A 21211-nucleotide genomic window follows, 5' to 3' on the forward strand; every position below is an offset into this window, starting at 1 on the left:
TTTCTGTTGAGAAGTCTGATGGATTTTCCTTTTTAGGTGACCTATTTCCTCTCTCTAGCTGCCTTTAAAACTCTGTCCTTGTCCTTGATCTTTGTTATTTTAATTATTATGTGTCTTGGTGTTGTCCTCCTTGGGTCCCTTCTGTTGGGAGTTCTGTGTCCTTCCATGGTCTGATTGATTATTTCCTTCCCCAGTTTGGGGAAGTTTTCAGCAATTATTCCTTCAAATATACTTTCTATCCCTTTTTCTCTTCTTCTTCTGGTACCCCTATAAATGCGGATACTGTTCCTTTTGGGTTGGTCACAGAGTTCTCTTAATATTGTTTCATTCCTGGAGATCCTTTTATCTCTCTCTGCATCAGCTCCCATGCATTCCTGTTCTCTGGATTCTATTCCATCAATGGCCTCTTGCATCGTATCCATTCTGCTTATAAATCCTTCTAGAGATCATTTCATTTCTGTAATCTCCTTCTGGACATCATCCCTTAGATCTTGCATATTTCTCTGCAGCCCCATCAGCATGGTTATGACCTTTATTTTGAACTCTTTTTCAGGGAGATTGGTTAGGTCTATCTCCCCCAGATTCCTTCTCAGGAGAGGATATCTAAGTTAGTCTGGTGTGTATCAAATTCTTCTGCCTTCTCATGGTGATAGAGGTAGTTGTGGGGAACTGGCACGTGTGTCGGCTGGGAGAATGTCCCTTCTTGCTAGTTGTGGCCTTCCTCTCCTGGGAGAACAGCGACCCCTAGCGGCTTGTGCTGGGCAGCTGTGCGCAGATGGGGTTTCTAATTCTTGCCCAGCTACCGTGAAAGAAGCTCTGCCTTGCTGCCTCAGGCTGCTGCTCCACTATGGCAGAGCAGCATCAGAGGGGAATCAGGCAGGAGGCTGTTTACCTTTGTGAGGGGTCTCCGAGCCGTGCTGCCACCCAGGGGATTAGGGTGCTTGAAGTTCCCCGGGATTCCCAGCTGTTGGGCTAAGTGTCCCAGGATATTTCAGTCCAGCTGTGGGGTCCCTTTCTCTTTAAGTCTTTCAAAAAACACTCACTTTTCTTTGTCCCAGGGGTGCTGACTGCAGGGACCCACTCTCAGGTTTTACTGTCCCTTTTCGCTAGTGTCCAGCACCCCAGGCACTGTGTGTCTGCGCTCCCAGTGCGGAAGGCTAGGGCTGGGTGTTTAGCAGTCCTGGGCTCCCTCTCCCTCCCCTCTCCGACTCCTCTCCTCCCGCTGGGAGCTGGGGTGAGGAGTGCTTGGGTCCCGCTGGGTCACCGCTTGTATCTTACCCCCTTCGCGAGGTGCTGAGTTCTCGCAGGTGTGGATGTAGTCTGGCTGTTGTCCTGTATCTTCTGGTCTCTCTTTTAGGGATAGTTGTATTTGTTGAATTTAAAAATATATATGGTTTTGGGAGCAGATTTCCCCTGCTCTACTCACGCCATCGTCTTGGCTCTGCCCTCAGTTTTTCCCTTTTTTATACATTAAGATCAGATCTTAGTAGATATTTGTACTTAGCTCTGGACTGTCACAAGACTTCACCCAGGCCATACTATTACTCTTTGGCATACATATAGCATACAGTTAGCCATCCTATACACTGTGGCTGAAAATTGCTAGCTGTTAATATTTTTCAAATGACGTTGTTGGTATCGGTGTTGTCCATCAGTTGCCATGACTTCCCATAAAATTGCCACTATAAGAATTCCCTAATTTAAAAAAGCACATCAAAAAGGGAGCTACATTTATGGAAATAAATTATTATGATAATGTCTCCTTTTTAACTTTACTCTGTAAAGCACACTATGACCTTCACCATAGAGGACGTACAAAATAAGTAAATTAGCAACAAATAGTTGAGACTTGCAAATGCAAGGCATTGCACATGATAAGCATGGCCATTGCCCTCTTCTTCTAAAATGAGCCCTGTCCCTTCCCGTTAGCAGAGAAGCTGCCATGTCATGATCAGGCAGAACCTCCATGCCAATGGAGCTGAGGTGGTAGAGGAGCATCTCTGGGTTAGAATGCCACAGATTTCCACTGTTGTTTCCCAAAGTTCAGCAGTTTTTCAAGTATAAGTGCGTCTCAGTTTGCTGCATACTTTTGGTTAATTTCCAGGATGCCAAAATGTTTTTGTCATTTGTCTAGCTTTATGGCTGGCTTTTGGGGAGTGAATTTGCCTACCTCTTCATTCAGTCACTGCCTGAAGTCCTCCTCCTGACAGACGTTAAAGTTTTTGCCAGTCAAATGGGTATGTAGTAGTTTTTCATTATGGTTCTCATTTGAGTTTTCCTGATTACTAATCAAGTTGAACCCTTTTTCATGTTCATTCATGATTTGAATTTCCTCTTATCAAGTGCTCATTCAAGTCTCTTGTTTATTTTTCTATTAGATTGTCTGCCTTTTTCTTACTGGTTTGTAAAACTTCTTTATATATTCTGGACATGAGTCTATTATTGGTTTTATGGTGTTGCAAAATCTTCTTTAACTTTGTGGTTAGTCTTTTAATTCTTTTGTGATATCTCAATTAAAAGTTATTAATTTTAATGCATTTGAATTTTTATTAATATTTTCCTGTGCACTTACTACTTCTTTTATTGTTTTATTAAGACTCCTTATCCTGAGTTTATGAAGAAGCCTCCTGTTACAACTTCTAAAAATATTTCTTTCCCATTTAGGTCATTTTTCCTCATTCTTGGATTTTTAGTAAAATTCACTGGTAAAGTCATCTTAACCTGAGGTTTTACTTCACAGGAAGATTTTTAATGACAGATTAAGTGTATTTAATGCTTATAAGAAAATTTAGGTTTTCTGTTCCGTCTTGAGTCCGTTTAAGTAAGATTTTTTTTACCTCTACTCTAGCTCTCCCAAAACCACCTTCAGTACATCAGCTGATGAAATTGTGTTCCCAAAAAGCAAAGTAGATCATATCATTCCTCTGCTTCAAACCTTTTAGTGGATTTTTATTTCATTAATACACAAAACCAAAACTATTTACCTTTGCCTACAATACCTTGCCTGAATTGGTCCCTGCTTAACTCTGCAACCTCATTCTGTTCCACTCTTCCCCTTTCTCACTCTTCTCTGGCCACAGTGGCCTTCTTTCTGTTGCACAACACAGAACCAAGCTTGGTCTTACCTCAGGCCTTTGTGTTTGTTGTTTCCTCACTCTAGAATGCTCTGATCTCAAAGAGTAACAATGCTCGCTCCTTCTCATTCTTTGCACCTCTCTGCTTAAATGTCATCTTCTCAGAAAGATCTCTCCTGACCATCCTGTCTAAAGTAGGTTCCTCTGTCATTGTTTTCCTTCAAAGCACTTAATTATAATTTTCTGTTCTAATTTTTAAAAATTAATTTAGCCTCTGTTTCTTGCTCCAGACTGTAAAGTCTTTGAGGCCTGGAATGTTGAATGTCTTATTTACTGTCATATTCTTAGCACTTAGCTGAGTGCATAGAATATAGCAGGCAATCAATCATTTTTATGAATAATTAATGAGATAATCAGAGCTCAAATATGGATAGAGGGAATAGCATGGTTAGAGATGAATCAAGATATAAGCAAATTTACCCCAAAAGGGTTAGTAAAGACTTGAAGGTTCAAGTGGATCTGATACTCAAAAAGAAAAACAATAATTGAATCAGGGGATTGAATGCCAGACTAAGGAACTTTGATTTTTATCCTAAAGGCAACTGAGAGCCATTGAAATTGTTGCCAGAGGAGATTAAACAAAGTGCCCAAGCTCCAATGGCTAAGTAATAGCAGAGCCAGAGCTAAATTCAAGTTACTTGACTCCAATTCCTCTGTACTGGGTTGCTTCTCTAACAGCACTTGGAAAAGAAATATAAAAGCACAGTGGATAACAGCAATTGGGCTCTAGATTCAGATTCCCTGTGCTCACATCTCAGCTACACCATCTCTTAATGTGTGACCTTCGACCTCAGTTTCTATACCTGTAAAATGGGTATAATAAGAATACTTATATCATCAGACTGTTTTGAGGATTAAATGAGATAGTACATAGGGACATAGTAAGTGCTCAATAAATGGTAGTTGTTATTAACTACATGTGTTCTCCTATTTCTTTTCATTTAGCAGTACTTCCTAATTTTGCTAAAATGAGCATGTGTTGTGTGAAAACACTTCATGGTAGAATTTAGATAGACTAGAAAGTGGTTTTTAAAATAGTATTCCTTCAGCCTAGAAGAACCATCTCATCCCATTTTTTGTATCCTCACCTGCATCAACTTCTGAAGAGACTCACATGAATTCCAAGCAATGAAACATCCTCATTACCTCTCCTGAACTCTTTCTGATACAATATAAGAGAGAGGAACACCAGGTTGGACTTGAAGCCCCCATTTTTCAAAGATTATAATTCATAAGGATCCAAGGTGCAGGAAGGGGAAATTTTAAAGAGGGAGTCTTCATTTATTTTGTTCAGAAATACAATGTCTGAATTTCAATTCATTCCCTTGTTAAAAGGAGTAGTAGGGATACAAAAGGAGAGCTCTCCAACTGAAGAATTAACTTCCAACCTGCTTGGAATTTCAGGAACCACTCGTGTGAACAAGCTCAATTTCACACTCTGTTCTTCACATCGTCAATATCCAAATAAGTAAATTCAACAGTAAACAGCTCTTTTAGACAAGTCCTACATCAATTTACTTTGTGGTTCTCAAGTGTTGATGCAGTGGGGAGAAGGAAACTTTCTTATCTTTTTGAGCCTCATTTTCCTCATCTTTAATATCAAAATAATTAATACAGATTTCTTATGTGAGCATTTAAGCCCCTCACCCCATAATCTGGCCACAGTGTACTTTCCTAGTTTTCTGACTCACTTTTTTCCTATAAGCAAAACCACATTACTCAGTGATCTGAGTTGTATGAAGAGTTGAAACATTAAGTTGAATTCTTACAAGATGGCATGGTATAGCAGAGTCAAACAGACCTTGATTTGAATCCCAGTTCTGTCACTGAGAGGCTATGAAACCATGGGGAAATTATTTATCCTCTCTGAGACTCAGTTTCCTCACATGCAGAAAGAAGGTAATGATGATAATAAAACCCATCTCAGCACCTCATCCTTGGTAGCAGAACCTACAAAGCCTTTTCTGATCTTACCCAGTTTAATTCTCCACCTTTACTACTCATCTTTCCATGCTCCTATCTAAATTTCAACCTACTGAGCAATTTTTGTTTCCCCAGAAGTCATGCCCTTCCTCTTCTCTGGATATGCATACCAACTATTCCGTCTTCCTGGGATGTTCTTCCTTCTCCTCCCCCTTTTATTTCCCCTAACTTCTACTTATGCTTTAGATTTCAATCTAAATGTCACTTTTTCCTGGACACCATCACTGCCCCACCCCAGCCCATGTTAGGTATTCCTTCTTTGTACTCCCATATAACACCCATGCCCCCAAAATTTATCTTCTGTTTGCTTCCCTACATCTCCAACTAGCTGTGAGATGTCTGAAGGCAAGGGCCATAGATGCTCCAATGTCACTCCTGCATTGAGAGCCTCTCTGGACCCCAATCTAAAGTCACTGTCTACATGTTATCCTATTTCAGTTTTTCAGACTCTTAATCATCATCTGGAGTGATCACATTTTCTTATTCCTTGTTTGTTCTTTGTCTTACTCACCAGAGTATAAGCTCCACAAGAAAAGGGGCCAGTTTAATTCTGTTCCCACAAATTTTCAGCTTCTAGAAGAGAATCTGAAACATGGTGTATTTGTCTGAGATGGGATTTTGGATATGCAGAGGGTAGCTGGAATATGTCCAAGTTTAAGAAAGGTTGCATACAGAGTTTGATGCAATTTATTTGGAGTATAGGAGTATAAGGACATAGTGAACAGGAAAATTGTGGAGAGCTTGGACACTGGGCCAATGCATATTTTTACTTAACCTGGTAAGCAGAGGGAGCCACGGAGAGATTTTGCACTGAGGAGTGATATAAAGTGCGAGGTGTGTTCAGTACAGCAGTACATGTATATTGGAAACAGAGGAACCAACAGGATGATTAGGAAGCACTCCCCACTTTACCCTTTAGAGAACAAAAGAGGGCTGCCTAACCCAGAATATTAGATAGGATTCTCTAAAGAAATAGAACTAAAAGGGTGTGTGTGTGTATGTGTGTGTGTGTGTGTGTACAGAGAGAAAGAAAGATTGACTATAAGGAACTGGCTTACATGATTGTGGACGTTCGGTAAGTCCAAAGTCTGCAGGGCAAGTTGGCAGGCTAGAGAGCCAATGAAGCTGATGTTGCAGCTCTAGTCCAAAGGCATTCTGGAGGCAGAATTCCTTTTTGCTCAGAGGAGGTCAGTCTTTGTTCTCTTAAAGCCTTCGGGTGATCAGATCAAGCCCACACACATTACGGAGGCTAATCTGCTTTACTCAAAAGTCCCAATTTAATTTTTAATCTCATTTTTAAAACACCTGCACAAAAGCATCATCCAGAATAATGATTGGTCAAATATCTGGGAACTGAAGCCCTGTCAACCTGATACAGAAACTTAACCACCACATCCACATAGAGCCAATGTGTACTGAGAACTCATTACATGAACTAACTGACCAGGTTTTGTTCAGAAAACCATGCAACCCAATAGAATTCTAATATTTTCCTGGTATATTATAATTTATATTTAAAAAGTAGACATACTATCCATGATTTCCCTAAACAAAACCTTTTTCTAACCTTTTGCAAGATATATTAATTAACACTTAATAAGAGAGTCTCTACCAATCCCTGCCATTTCAGAATTTTACTTTCTATATATCAAGAGTCTTTTTGAGTTTTCTGAATTATTAATTGCCCTGAGTGTGTGTGGTAGGACTGGGAAGAGTAGCAGGGTCTGGGAGAAGGAAGGCAAATGTGTTTGGGGGAGGATATGCATGAGGCTACTACTGTATTTATAGTGTATAATTATTTAAAATTTGGTGGTTAGTGTACTCATGTTTACTACGTAATCTTGTTTGCCTTTGGAATTTTCCATATATTTAAAAACAGCGAAATGACTAATTAAAATACATACATGCACCCCATGTTTACTGCAGCATAATCTACAGTAGCCAAGGTATGGAAGCAAAGAAGTGTCCATCAATAGATGAATGGATAAAGAAGATGTGGTACATATACACAATAGAATATTATTCAGCCATAAAAAGAAAGAAACCTTGCCATTTGCAACATCATGGATGGACTTAGAGGGTATTATGTAAAGTGATATGCGTCAGGCAGAGAAAGACAAATACCATATGATTTCACTTGTATGTTGAATCTATCAAACAAGGCATACGAACAAACAAGCAAACAAAACAGAAATAGAGAACAGTACCGGTGGGTGCCATAGACGAGGGAGCTGGGGAACAAGCAAAATATGTGAGGGGATAAAGAGGGACAAACTTTCAGTTATAAAATAAATAAGTCACGGGAATGAAAGTACAGCACAGGGAATATACTCAGTAATATTGTAATATCTTTTCATGGTGACAGACGGTAACTATATTTCTCATGGTGAGCATTTCATAATGTCTGTAATTGTCAAATCACTATGTTATACACCTGAATCCAATATAATATCGTATATCAACTATACCTCAATAAAAAATAAAAAAATAAATCTGAGGCTCAGTAAATTTAGGTCACATTTCGAGAGTCACACAGAATTCAAATCCAAGACAGGGTGAGGCCAAAGCCCTTGCTGTTTTCATTCTGCTTTATGGCACCTATTAATAATGGCCTCTATAAAGTTATACTAATTTTCATTAATTGCTTTAGTCATGGCTAGATAACTCCTGTTTCTTCTTCTTGACCTCAGTGCAGTCTTCACAGCATACTGCTAGCCATCTAAGTTTTAAGAACACTACAAACACAGCCCTGAGGAAACACCCTCAACAGGATTAAAAGCAAAGATCTCTATGAAAATCTCCAAGAATCTGTCATGGGGGCTGGTTTGGGTATTTCCTAGTTCAGATTAACACTACATGTTTATTGACAATTCTTAGTAACTGCACCAGTGTCAGGATGGGGAAGAAGATAGTTATTGGTGTGAATTTCTTGGCTCTGATGATTGGCAAAAAAAACATCCTCCCTGGATCCTGTCACTGCCCTGTGAGATTGCAGAGCCAGCTGCATTAGCAAGGCAATAATATACAGGACTTTATGCTAGTGTGGCCTGGATGCATTGGCTTGAAACCAGATGAGAGAACAAAGGTATATCTGGAGGGTGCCACACAAGTAGGGAACCTATAACAATCTTCAAAAACTGTAAGTATGCCTAGAGCAGACAAGTCGTATGTGCTAGATTCTTGATCTCTTGATAAATGTCTCTCTGTGCCTTTAGTAATATTTACCCTTTGGGGACTACAAAAGTGTCCGACATGGGTGTATTAGTTTAACTAGGTGAGATAAAAACAAAAAAATTTATCATCTCACAGTTTGGGAGGCTGAAAGTCCAAAATCAAGGTATCATGAGGGCCATGTTTTCTCCAATGGTTCTAAGAATCTTCCTTGCCTCTTCTTATCTCCTGGCAGTTGCTGGCAATCCTTGGCATTCCTTGGCTTGGAGATACATCATTCCAGTCACAAAGCCATCTTCTCCTTCATTTTTGCACCATCTTCCCTCTATGCATGTCTGCCTCTGTGCCCAATTTCCCCTTTTTATAAGAACACCAGTCATACTGGATGAGGGTCTTCCCTAATGACTTCATTTTAATGTGATTGCCTCCTCAAATACCCTATTTCCTAGTAAGGTCACTAAAGTATTGAGGGTTAGGATTTCAGCAAACCATTTTTGAGGGACACAGTTCAACCCATAACAGTGGGAGAGACAGAAAAAAATAGAAAAAACAAAATGGGGGGCTTTAGGATAAATTGAAAAAGCAAAATTGTCTGTAATGACATATGGCCTAATAAAGGAAATGATCTGAAAAAGCCATGTGATATAGAGAGATAAGCACTTGATGACTACAGGGACTTGACCTCTAGCATCAGATATGTCGTGAATCTCTCCTGCTTGGCATCTCTAAGTGTCAATTCCCTTCAAAACGAGTGGTTTGGACTTATGGTCTCTAAATGTCCTTCGAACTCTTATATGCCATGATTTTTTCATTTAGAGAAAAGCAAACTAAAAGTCAAATTCAATGAACTATATGGTGGGTGGCATAGGGATATAGCACTTGGTGGAACACCCTCTCCAGTGTTAAATGCCACCATCAAGGTTATGCAGGATAAAGAGAAGTAAGGATCAGAAAAGAAAGAAGTGGAGGGTGGACAATGATTTCCAAAGATAACCTTTGTGTCAACCATCACCAAGCCCTTGAGCAGCCCACACAGAAGGCAATAGAGAGTATGATGTAAGGGTTCCCAGGTAATGTGGCTTGCGCCACACAGTGAGGAAGACACAGAGCCTCCTAAGGAGTAATGGAAAATGTGGTCTATTACACTAATTAGGTCAAAATGGAAACATTTGATAATTTACATTAATGCAAGATGGGCCGATGACAAAGTATCCTTAAATCTTTGGTTTAGGGTCCAGTAATATTTCTTCTTATCTCCCCATTCTGGATCCTATTTTCAAAAAAAAAACTGTGAAGGGAGCAGTTAATTGTTGTACAACTACCCAGGCTCTGTTCTGAGCTATTTATACACAATTATCTCATTTTTTAAAAGCCTTGTGTAGTAGGTATTAAAACAATGACCAGCATTTATTGAGTGCTCCCTCTGTGCCCAGCACTTTCATATGTATGACTTAGTCCTCCAAGCAATACTGCAGAGTACAAAATACTGTAAGCACAATTCCCATCTTATAGACAAAGAACCTCAGGCTTAGAGAATTGAGATACTGTGCCCAGGTTCTCACAGCTAGTAAAAGACACAGCTGGACTATCTCACTTCTAAGCCTAGGCTTCTTATGCTCTACCTTGCTATTTCCCCATTTACAGATATGAGAGATAGGGGGAGGGAGAAAATGACAGAAACAGTGAGATATGGATCTGAATCTATTAATAAAAAGAAGAGACAATGAGAAGGACAGAAGGAAGGAAAACAGATGCTACAACCTGATGGAGGAAAATAAAACCATCTTCTCTAAAAGTGATTCACAGATCATTTTTATCAATACCATTCTAAGTGACCGTGAGTATTAGAGGGATTGTTGGAGGAAAAAGAGAGTCCAAGAAGGACTAGCTATGAGATGCAGCCAATTAACTAAAGATGCAGCAAGTGAGACTCTGTGTGTGTGCACGTGTGTGCATGTGTGTGTGTGTTCAATGAGAAAATCAAGGCAAAATCAGCAGCAGATGCTGAAGTCATGCTCTCCTTCTGGGGGAAGTGAAGTTGGGACAAGACATACAGGTAAAAGGCAAAAAAGCAAAAACATCCCAAGGAGATTGTTACTGCGAGCACTTATTATCCCATGGAAATGACCTTTGATCAGGATGCATAACCACCATATTGCATCCAATTACAAGTTGAAGATGAAACATGATTGCTGGTGTCATGTTTGTATCTAATCAGAATCTGGGAGAAAATTATGGTAATAATGCAGGGTGCTGAAGGGAGCTCATATTAGGGAGGAGAGGTCAAACCTTGCTTAAGGACTCAGTTCTACTTTGAGTAGAGGTAATCAGGGGCTCTAAAGTCATGCAACTAAAGGATGCTAAGGGATCTCAGACTGCAGAGTGACTTGCACCTTGGAATGGCAATGGATGCCACTGGGTTTGGGAGAAGTGGATCCCGCTGATACATGGTTTTCAAAGTCTGATTTTTGGACCCAGGTATCTCAATCACATGTGGTGCTTCAGATTCCTGGGTCCCATTTCAACCCTCCTGAACCTGTACCTCTGAGGACAGAAGCCCAAAAGGCTGAATTTTTACAGGATATCCAGGTGCCAATTCTGATGCATCCATGTTTTTAAATGGTGGATTAAAGAGAAACAAGATGCTGCATACGTCAACTAGTGTTAAGCATAGGCCCCCAAGTCCCATTATTTGATATATTTTGAAAAATATGTATTGTTTTCAATAGTAATAGTGATGCAATAAATTATGGATGACAAACCAAGAAGTGCCTTGCAGTCTTTTTTTGAGTTTTGAAGATTTTATCAAGGGAAGATTATTGCACCTTTCTCATTGTAACTTAGCTTAAAATCTTAATCATGAAACCCTCAGATGTACAGAAAATAGACATGTGGATATATATTTCTTTACTTACCTCCTGTCCTCATGTTTATGCTTCCCTCTTCAAAACACCTTCAATTAGGTCAAATTAAGTGAATCAACCCTCAAAGTACACACACATCCAGTCCATTACATATTTGCTGTAAATGGCTGTTATCATTAAACAAGTATAATTTAGTTAGAGCCTGCTGTGTGTGACCACACTGTGCTGACCACTCCAAATGTATTACTCTACTCAACACTATCAACAATTCCAGAAGTTAGTCCCATTGTGTCTCCATCTTATGGAGGAGAAACTGGGGTTCAGAGGAGTTAAGTAACCCAGACAAGGTCACACAGCCAGTCACTGGGGGACCCAGGATAATAACAAAATCCAGAGTGCCTTGCCTTGCCTTGCAGGAAAGAAGGAAAGCAATAATACAGATAACGGAGAAGAATGGAAAATCCACAAGCTCTTTTGGTCTGGCTTCAGAATGCAGTAAGTGCTTTTTGGCAGCAGAACAGCCTCCCTAATTAAGTTTGTTTGGCTGGCATTAAAATTAGTCTGCTGGTGCTGAACACTTGTCAGCTGGGGCCACTAAGGAAGAAGGCCCGACCTTGCTTTAAGAGAACCAATGAATAATCCAGTTGACAATATTTCCAAGAGTAAAAAGTGATATGAGGTTAGAGTAAAGCAGGGAGTCTGAGCAGTTTGCAGAGCAGTTTGGTGTTCATATCTTAAATAGAAGCATTTGCTTTTACATTGAAATCTACGTCTTTCAGCCAGTTTATGGCTTTCATCTTCATGCTCCCCGCAGATTTACTCTTGATAGTAATATCCATGTCATCTAACGACAAGATGTGCTAACCAATGTGAGGTTGCAGCTGCCCCTAATATTCCCACACTGAAACTCTATTAGATTCCACTCTGACAGCTCCTTTTGACTCCAATCTACCAGTTTCTCACTGAGCCAAAGAGTACAAGGTCCCTCAAGAGCAAAGCAATTTATTTAAATAACACAGTTGAGTAGATGGGAAAGTGTGTTGGATTCAGAAAGTCAACATCCTCCTGTGGAAAGCAAAAGGACCAGTGTGACCACTCCTGCTGCTGTGACGTAACTGGCACAAGTCCCTCTGCCACCCACCCTACTCCAGTCCTTCTGTTGGGACATTTCCCAGTTCATTCACTGGAACCAGCTACATTTGTTCCTGAAAGATATATTTGCAAGAGGGTTCTAGCTTTTCTATGGGGAAAAGCCAGACTTTGGCCTACTGTGCTCAACACCCAGGGACCTCACCTAGGAAGCCCCAGGAAAGACAGACACAGAGGACCTAACATGTCTGTGTCTAGGTGGGTGCAACAGAGCAAAAAGCTTGAGCTTCCCACTGTTTAAAGAGCTGCTTAGACTCCTTTCTATTCAGAAAGATTAAAGGGACCTTGCCTACCATCTAAGGAGTAAGATCTTCTGGGACACCCCCTTAGAGAAAGTGAAAGAGTCTACTGTTTCTAAGGTCGTGATAACAGGTTCCCCTTGCAATGGTTGGGAACTCCTTGACTGCAAGACTGTAATATGTGTGAACATGGAAAAGCCAAATCTACTCAAGCAGAACTTGAACTGCCATTGATTCCTTTCAAGTGATAGTGGTTTAATTGGTTGTGTAATGAGGCTGAGCATAGCCTAGATGCTGAGCATAGCCTGCTCTCAGGGGAGAGCCATTTATACTGTCTTCGAAGCCCACCAGAAATGGTATCAATTCACTGCAAGAAGGGCTGAGCCAACTGCAACTGTCAGGTGGTTTCTGACTGAAGCTGAAGAAAATCAGTAGGGCCATAAATCTTTTGGAGGCAGCCAGAGTGATGGGCAGGCTTTGAGAAGTGTGTTCTCAGCATTCTGCCAAGAGAGCAAGGCTTGCAACAAACTTTTGTTACTCCTTCCTTTTCTTGTGGCTCATTCTCTTCCCCAAAACACTTCCTTTCATCTCTCTTCCTTTAGTTCCATATCTGAAAAAGAGAACAAACCTCCTTTCTAAGGAAAACCCTTCCACTAATTCCCATCTCAGCCCTCGCCCTCCATGATCTCTCTGTGTGAATTAGCCAATCTCTCCCACATTTCCAATGTCTCCCTTTCCACAGGCCCCTTCCTCTCTGCTTTCAAAGATAATTGATTCCACAAACATTCCTTCAGGCTCCTGGACCTTCAAGTTGCTAAGGCTTGCTCACCTTCCTTCCACTACCACACTCATCCCTTTATATCTTTGAAATCTGGCTTGTGCCCCCATCATTCAACCAAAAGTATCCTTTAGGGATGTCCTGGATGCATCCTGATCGCCAAATATAGCGGCCTCTTTCTTCATGCTCATTCTCTTGACCTCTCTCCAGCTGTTGTTAAAAACACATTGGCCACCTCATCAGAGCTCATAGGAAATTAATCTATTCCATTGTTCTGGTGCTCGAAAATCTTCAGCGGCACGATAAATGCCTGCTAGGTAAAGGGCAAACTCCTTAGCCTGGCACTGTAGGCTGTGATCCTCCCTTCCAGACTCAATCGACACTCTTCCCTGACATATACCTTTCACTCTGGTCTAAACCACTTCCTGTTTCCAGTACACATTGTAACCATTCTTTTTTATTTTATTAACATTAGATCTATCTTAACAAATATTAAGTATACAATACAGTGTTGACGGTTATAAATGTTGTACAAGAGATCTCCAGAGCTTATTCGTCTTGCTTAACTAAGACTTTATGCCTATTGATTAGTAACTCCCATTTCCTCCTCTCCCCAGCCCCTAGAAACCACCATTCCACTATTTGACTCTATGAATTGAACTATTTTAAATACTTCATATAAGGGAATCTTGCAGTATTTGTCTTTCTGTGACTGGCCTATTCTACTTAGTATATTGTCCTCAGCGGTCATCTCTGTTGTCACACATCACATAATTTCCTTCTTTTTAAAGGTGGAATAGTATTCCATTTATGTATATAACACATTTGCTTTATCCATTTATCTGCTGATGGACATTTAGGTTGCTGCTCCACTTCTTGCCTATTGTGACTAGCACTGCAATGAACATGGGGGTACAGGTATTTCTTTAAGATCCTAATTTCAATTATTTTAGACAAATATGCAGAAGTGGGATTGCTGGACCATACGGTAGTTCTATTTTAAATTTCTAGAGGAAACTCCATACTGGTTTCCATAGTGGCTATACCATTTGTCACTCCCACCCACAGTTTGCAAGGTTTCCAATTTTTTGACATCCTTGCCAACACTAGTTGCCTTTTTAAAATAAGAGCCCTCCTGACATTGTGACTGTCCTTGCCTCCACAAATGTTGCTCACACCATTCCCTTCACTTATGATGCCTTTTTCATATTTTATCTGCCTAACCCCAACTTTATAAATATTTCTTGAGCACTTATTTTGTGCCAGAGCCACATCAGATATCAGTTCCTTTGTGAAGCTTTCTCTAGTCCTACGGACACTGGATCCTTACAGATTTTTTTTTTTTGCATTTTCCTTGTGGAACTTAAAACTCTCCAAAGGGAATTTTAGTCCTCCATTAACTCATATACTCTGTAAGGACAGAGATCATATCTTTGTATTCTTGCAGTTACTCAGCACAATGCTTTCTTCATAATGTGCATTCAATAATTTTGTGTCAAATAAATTCAGACTGTGCAATTAATGACTCGCACTCACGATTCCAATAATTTCCCTGATACATTAATCCTACAGTATCCTTGCTTTCCCCAAGTTCATCAGGAGAAATGTGCCCTTTTTAACCCCTCTCAGTGAGGTTCTAGGAACGCCATATGCCAGCAGTACTAAACAGGGCATATGTGAGCAATAGCTAAAAGGGCATGCTATTTCAGAGAAAGAAGCAGCACCAAAGCTGCAGAGATCACCAGATGGCAGAGCCAGAAATGCCATATGCCAAAAAACTGAAGCCAGAGGTGTGAGTGCGGCATCATGCAAGGGATGAGAAAAGCATGTAGGTCTTTGGAAAATGTGATGTCGAGAATTTCCTGTGTAACCCAAGCCCAGCACCAGCATCATTCTCACAGAGATATGGAGGTTGTGGAAAATCCTAAGACCTGAGGCCTCTGTGTTTGGGGCAGCAGTAATCTACCTGGAAATAAAAGGCTGCCAGAAAGTGGATGCTCAGTGGGAGATGAAAAGACTGAAACATCAGAAACACCTTTGTTTCATGGAAATAACACTAATTTAGTGAGAAGGGGAAGCAGACTTTGTAGAAGAAAAAACAACAGCTCCACCAAGCCATAGGTAACCAATAGCTCCTTTACCCTGGAGTTGAAAGCAAGTGCGATGAACAGCCCGGGTAGCTCAAGGCTAAGAAGTACATTCGGGGCTTGTTACTGTTATTATTTGAAGGTGATAGCCGACCTTGTGTTTCTCATTTCTGGAATACGAACAATATTTCTGAGAAAGATTATGGAATGGTAGAAAGATCACAGGCTGTGGGGCAAATCAATACCCGTTCAAATTCTAGCCTTGTGAGTATTAATTGTACCTTGGACAACTATTTATACCCTCTAAGTCTTGGTTATCTCAAGTGTAAAAGAGGGGTAATAATGCCTGCTTTCCAGAGAGGTTAGAAGGATAATAATAATAGCATTTACTAAGTGGAAGGCATTATGTCTCATATTATCTCATGTGTGTTCCCACATAACCATCTGAACTAAGCTGTACATTAGCTCCCCCATTCTACAGATGAGGAAACTGAGACTCTGAAGAGATAAGTAATCCATCCAAGTTCACACAGCTAGTAAAAGACACAGCTTGGACATAAACCCAAATCTGGATGTGCTCTTGTTCCCTACATGCGTCAGCCTTGCTAGAGACCATCTTCAAAAGTAGTCACATCTTATCCCCAGGCATGGCAGTGAGGATAATTGTCAGCCTATTCCTTATTCCTCTGCTGTTTTCAGACCACTGTTCCTCTGCCATATCCCAAGAACCTTGTACTCTCCTATTACCAGCTCTCTTGCTCTATCTAGCAAAAATTTTGGTTGTTAGACCCTAAACTTGCTTTCTCAAGGCCATCGGATGTGTCTTATTCCAGTAACTCAATAGTAGTATAGTCGTAACAATAACAGTAACAGTACCTTACTTTTATTGACGGCTGGCACTGCACAACACAGCTCATATACATGACATGAGCTTGCTCAATCTTCACATCAACCCTGTGGGGTGGGTATATTACTAAGTAGATAATGTATGTTAAGTCCCTGGAACAGAGTAAGCTTAATAATTGCTAGTTCTTAGTGTGAGTACTATTTCTCAACAGGTCCATAAAATAAAGCCCCCACAGAAGAGATAGGCAATCTTTTTTTCTATTAAAAGAAACTGTCCCAAAAGGGGTAAAGAAAAACTTGAAAAAAATTAAGTAGGTTAAGTTTTATGGGCAACAAATACCAGAAATCCCATTCACTTGCTTTTACAATAAAAGGTAAAAGTCTGTTCAAGAAATTAAAGTGAATAAAGGAAACTTTGCTTCCATTTTATGTCTAAGTAAGGGAGAGAGAACTGAGGGGAAGAAAAAGCTCAAGGAAAGGGGAGCTTTCAAAGGAGAGGGCTCTAAATGTTCACAGCTAGAGACCTTGGATTAGATGGGAGGCAGATCAGAGAGACAAAGCCGCCTTTTAGGGTTCTGGATCTGGGCGATTCTGAGAAGCTTGCACAGCTTACACATCCTTCTCTTTACTGGAATTTCAGGGAGTTCATGGACTCTGTGAAGCCCATCCCTGGCACTCCTACTCCAGGAAGAAAGGAAGAGGAATGAAATCAAGCCAGGAGAGGAGGAGAGAAACAAAGAAGAAAGAGACGGAAAAAAAGAAAGAAAAAGAACAGGCAGTATGCCCTGCCTGAGCACCCACCCGCCAGTACTGCAGAAGCCTTTACCCCTGTTGTCCCTTCCAGGTTTGCCATCTTAATGTCACCTCCAGTTAGCACTCAGCAAGCTTGCCATACTCAAGGTCAGCAACCCCCATCTTCACTAACTTCCTTTCAAACTTCACCACGCTCAGCCCGAAGGTGACATGGACTCCATCACTTCTCCGATTGCTATCATCCACACAACTCATGCTCTGAAAACCAGGTCTTTGTGAAAAGCATCTCTCCGTCTCAAAGGCCATTCATGGCACCGTTCTTGCCTTTTAACACCCAGAGGCTCCTTCGAATTCACACAACATGCATGTTGGACTCATCTTAAAGAAACTGTCTGTTGTATGTGTGTGAGTCCGTGTAGGGGGAAAAGGGTAATTCAGAAACTGCTTCAAGTTGTAGTGAGTTAAGCCCAGAGTCACATCCAAATGATAGGTCAAAGGTTTCTTATCTTTGCACTGTGATATAAAAATAGCTTCTCCCTTTTGCTCTTGATTCATCTCTGTGGCAGTGGAAATAGAATGATTTTTCCCAATCTCTTCTTTTCAATTTAAGGCTTTGGTCACTAACCTGCTTTACTTCTCTGAGAAAGCCTAATACTATGATGGATTATAAGACTTCCTGGGACTCTAAGCACTAGAATTCACGTGTTCGTGCAATTTGGTGATCGAGAATGAAAACAGCTGGATATTTATAATTTGTAAGTGAACAATGAATATTAGTGATCAGAAGATCAAGGCCTTGAACTGCTACATGGAAAGCCATTGCCTTCATATGTTGTGCCTGAGCGATATTCATAAATCAAGGTAAACCTTTCCTTTAAATGAAATTTTTTTTTCAATCAGAAAGAGCATCTGCTGGGTGAGGAATTTTCTAGAAGGAATGGAACTTTACACCTGTCACAGAGACCATACCCTGTTAGTCCTTTTAAATTAGAAAAGGTTAATTATTTCATGTCTTGATATAACAACTTCATTCAGGTTTCTTGTGAAATCTGATTAGAAGACAGATACCTGATTGTTGGCCTGACAGAGATCAGCATTGCGTCTTGTGCAGCTGTGGTGGTGTGCCTAAACTGAAAGAATACATGTTGTGTTTGGGAATGAGGAATAGTGAGTTCACATTAAAGAGCTTATAGAGTTGGCATTAATCAAGCATGCGTTACTGAGGCTTATTCTTTGAATCTATTAAATTTTAAAGATGAAAATCTGGAAATATTTCAATTTTAGGCATGATAGAAAACAATCTTATTTAGACCATATAGGGTATTTTTGTTTGCTTTGCAACACAATAATTTAACAATTGAGGTTAAAAGGCTATAAGGCTCTATGTATTGCTTCCATTTCCAGAATTAGAGGAATTTGGGGACACTGCTCCAGATGATGTGGTTCCCATGGCCCATCAACTTGCAACCCATGTTGGCGTGCTCTTCATTTTCCTACCCCCTTGCCAGCTGCTCAGTTGGCCACTATATTCAACTTTGGCCTTGTGTCTACAATATACACAAATAGCCCTCCCTTCAAGGGCTTCATTAATAGCTTTCAGCATCTGCTCACATTCTAAGCATCGAGTACTAAATCCAGAGAGGGCCTGGCATATGGCTGCATTGTTCTACTTGTAGAAAATGAGAAGCATAAGAATGAGCTCTCAGCCACTGAACTTTAAACTTCCAACCACTGCTGGCTTAAAACAAAATACTTAAATAGCCCCTTTTGTTTGCCTGTGTGCATGTACATGAGTGTGCACACAAGCATTTGTTTGTAAATGAATAAAAAAGATGTGAAAGTATTCACAACAAATACACAACAACATGTTAATAGTTACCCATGAAGACTGGGATCGGGGGTGATGATGTACGGAAATTTCATAGTTTATACAATATAGGTGTTTCTGTACTGAAGGTTTTTTAGCAATTATAGAATATTTTTGTTATTAAAACAAAAACTAAAATACATATAAACCTGGAAAAAAGTTGGTGGTGACTCACATTAAAGTGTTTAGAATCGTTACCTCCATACTATAGGACCAGAGAGAAGGATTTTTGCTTCCTTACATATTGTATACATTTATAAATTTTAAATGGCTGATTATGGGCCTTTTCATATATATGTAACACTATGGAATTTTTAAATCAAACTTTTCAACTACATTAAGAGGAATCATAGTTACAAAGAAGTGCTGTAGACCTCATGAACTGTGTTAATATCTGTTACTTGCATGTGTTCATTTGGTACTCCTGGACTAGCACTATGATTTTGTCTAACAATTTCTGTTTCATTTTCCCATCATCGTTGAGGGATTTGAGGTTATAAACAAATCATAGTTATGAGTCTTGGCCTGACTGGAGCAAGTTGACAAGTGAAGCATAAACTCTCTGTGCATTCTGTAGAATGTAAGCTTCACAAGGTCAGAGATTTTGTCTGCTTTGTCCACCGCTATATTCCCAATGACTAGCATTTCTGTCTGGCATGCAGTAGGTGTTCAGGAAACATTTGCTGAATGACTAAATGAATGAATGTTCAAACCCAAAGACAAAGTGAGCCACTCGGAGATCTATATGGTGAAAGAGCATGGGCTTTGCCATGTAGATGGTAAGAGGAGGAGAGTATGGTTTAATGAAAAGAAACAACACTGAACTGGAGAGCCAAGAGACTTAGGTCTAACTGACTGGTAAGTGACCCTGGACATGTCTTTTCCCATCTCTGGAACTTGATGCTCTCATTTGTCAAGTGAGAGGATTAGAATAAATCAACAGAATGCAAACTGTTTATAACAATGGTCCCGTATTACTTACAAGAAAACCAGATCTTGTAAAATAGCTACAAATGTACAAATTCACATAGTGTCTGAGATGTTCACGTAGTGCTAATGATGGTTATTTGCGGAGTTCTTTTCCATTTCTTATCACTTTTCTCAATTATTTGAATATTTTATAATAATTTATCATTTTTACAAAAACAGACACCATTGTACTATTTTAAGTGATGAGCAGCCTATAAAAATAAAGGAAAGAAAAGAAGTATTACAATTACCAAACAGGATTAAAGGGGAGGCCCAGATGGCGGCCATCCCTCCTGATAGGATCAAGCTTCTTTCAGACTTGACACTTCTCTAGAGATGCAAAGGGAGCCCAGTGGTTTGCATGCTCCTAGTGAGACCACCACTCCACCACTCCCTATAATCCCTGTTTTCAATGTACTGTGCACTACATAAGACACCAGTTCCAACATGACTGGTGTCCTTATAAGAAGAGGAGAGAGAGATAGACAGGGAGCAGATGGACATGTGAAGACAGAGACACAGGGAGAAAACTAGATGACAACAGAGACATAGATTGAAGTGCTACAGCTGCAAGCCGAGGAATTCCAAGGATCAACAGCCACCACCAGAAGCTAGCAAGAGGCAAGGAAGGAGTCTACTCAGCGACTCAGACGGAGCATGGCTCTGATGACACTGGAGCTTCAGACTTCTACCTTCCCGATCGGTGAGACAACACATTTCCTTTGTTTTAGTCACCCAGTCCGTGGGACTTTGCTGTGGTCCTAGAAACAAATATGCCACTTAACTGGTTTCCTTGTTTCTGTCCTTGACTACCCACTGTCTAGTTTCATCATAGCAACTGGAAAGATACTGTTAAACCTTTGAGTCAGATCATGCCTCTTATGTGTTCAAAGCACTGCAACGGCACCACTTTTCATTCAGAGTAAAAGCCTTGCAAAGGTCTATAAGTCCCTATAAAGTCTGTTTTTTTCTTATTAATCTGGCACCTTCCATTACTCTCCCCATCATTCACTCTATTCCAGGAGCACTGGCCCACTTTGCTGTCCCCCAAACTCCCACACAGGCTCCCTTCAGGTTTCTTCCCTCTATGTTCTCTGTGTGACAGGAGCACGCACCCAGGGCAAATTCCCATAGGCTTCCCTGGCTTTAAGCTGTGTGGCCCATATGTGATTTTGGGCTCACTTGCTTATACGATTTTACATAAGCAGATGTATACAGACTAGAACCAAAGCTGAGGGCAGTGGGGGTGGAGGAGAATAGTGTTACGAACTACCTATTTGGGAAGGCCAAATAGCTTAATGGTTAAATGATATGAGTAGTGAGAAGTGAACTTATTATGAATAAATGTTGAAGTTAGAGCTGAAAAGCTTT

The 21211-nt window shown here is 40.3% G+C and overlaps 1 protein-coding gene across 1 annotated transcript in view; it reads right to left on the reverse strand.

Moving 5' to 3' along the window:
* The window catches only part of LOC118910036 (kelch-like protein 4), a 167236-nt gene that overhangs the window by 144125 nt on the left and 1900 nt on the right, over nt 1-21211 (reverse strand). Inside the window, exons 2-3 of the mRNA XM_057495525.1 lie at nt 19850-20052; nt 18073-18134 (exon numbers count right to left, since the gene is read on the reverse strand). Of these exons, the coding sequence (XP_057351508.1) occupies nt 18073-18101 (29 nt within the window). The 5' untranslated portion in view covers nt 18102-18134; nt 19850-20052. The remainder of the gene's footprint in view (nt 1-18072; nt 18135-19849; nt 20053-21211) is intronic.

The sequence above is a fragment of the Manis pentadactyla genome, chromosome X, assembly GCF_030020395.1.
Source record: "Manis pentadactyla isolate mManPen7 chromosome X, mManPen7.hap1, whole genome shotgun sequence".
NCBI classification, from domain to species: Eukaryota; Metazoa; Chordata; class Mammalia; order Pholidota; family Manidae; genus Manis; species Manis pentadactyla.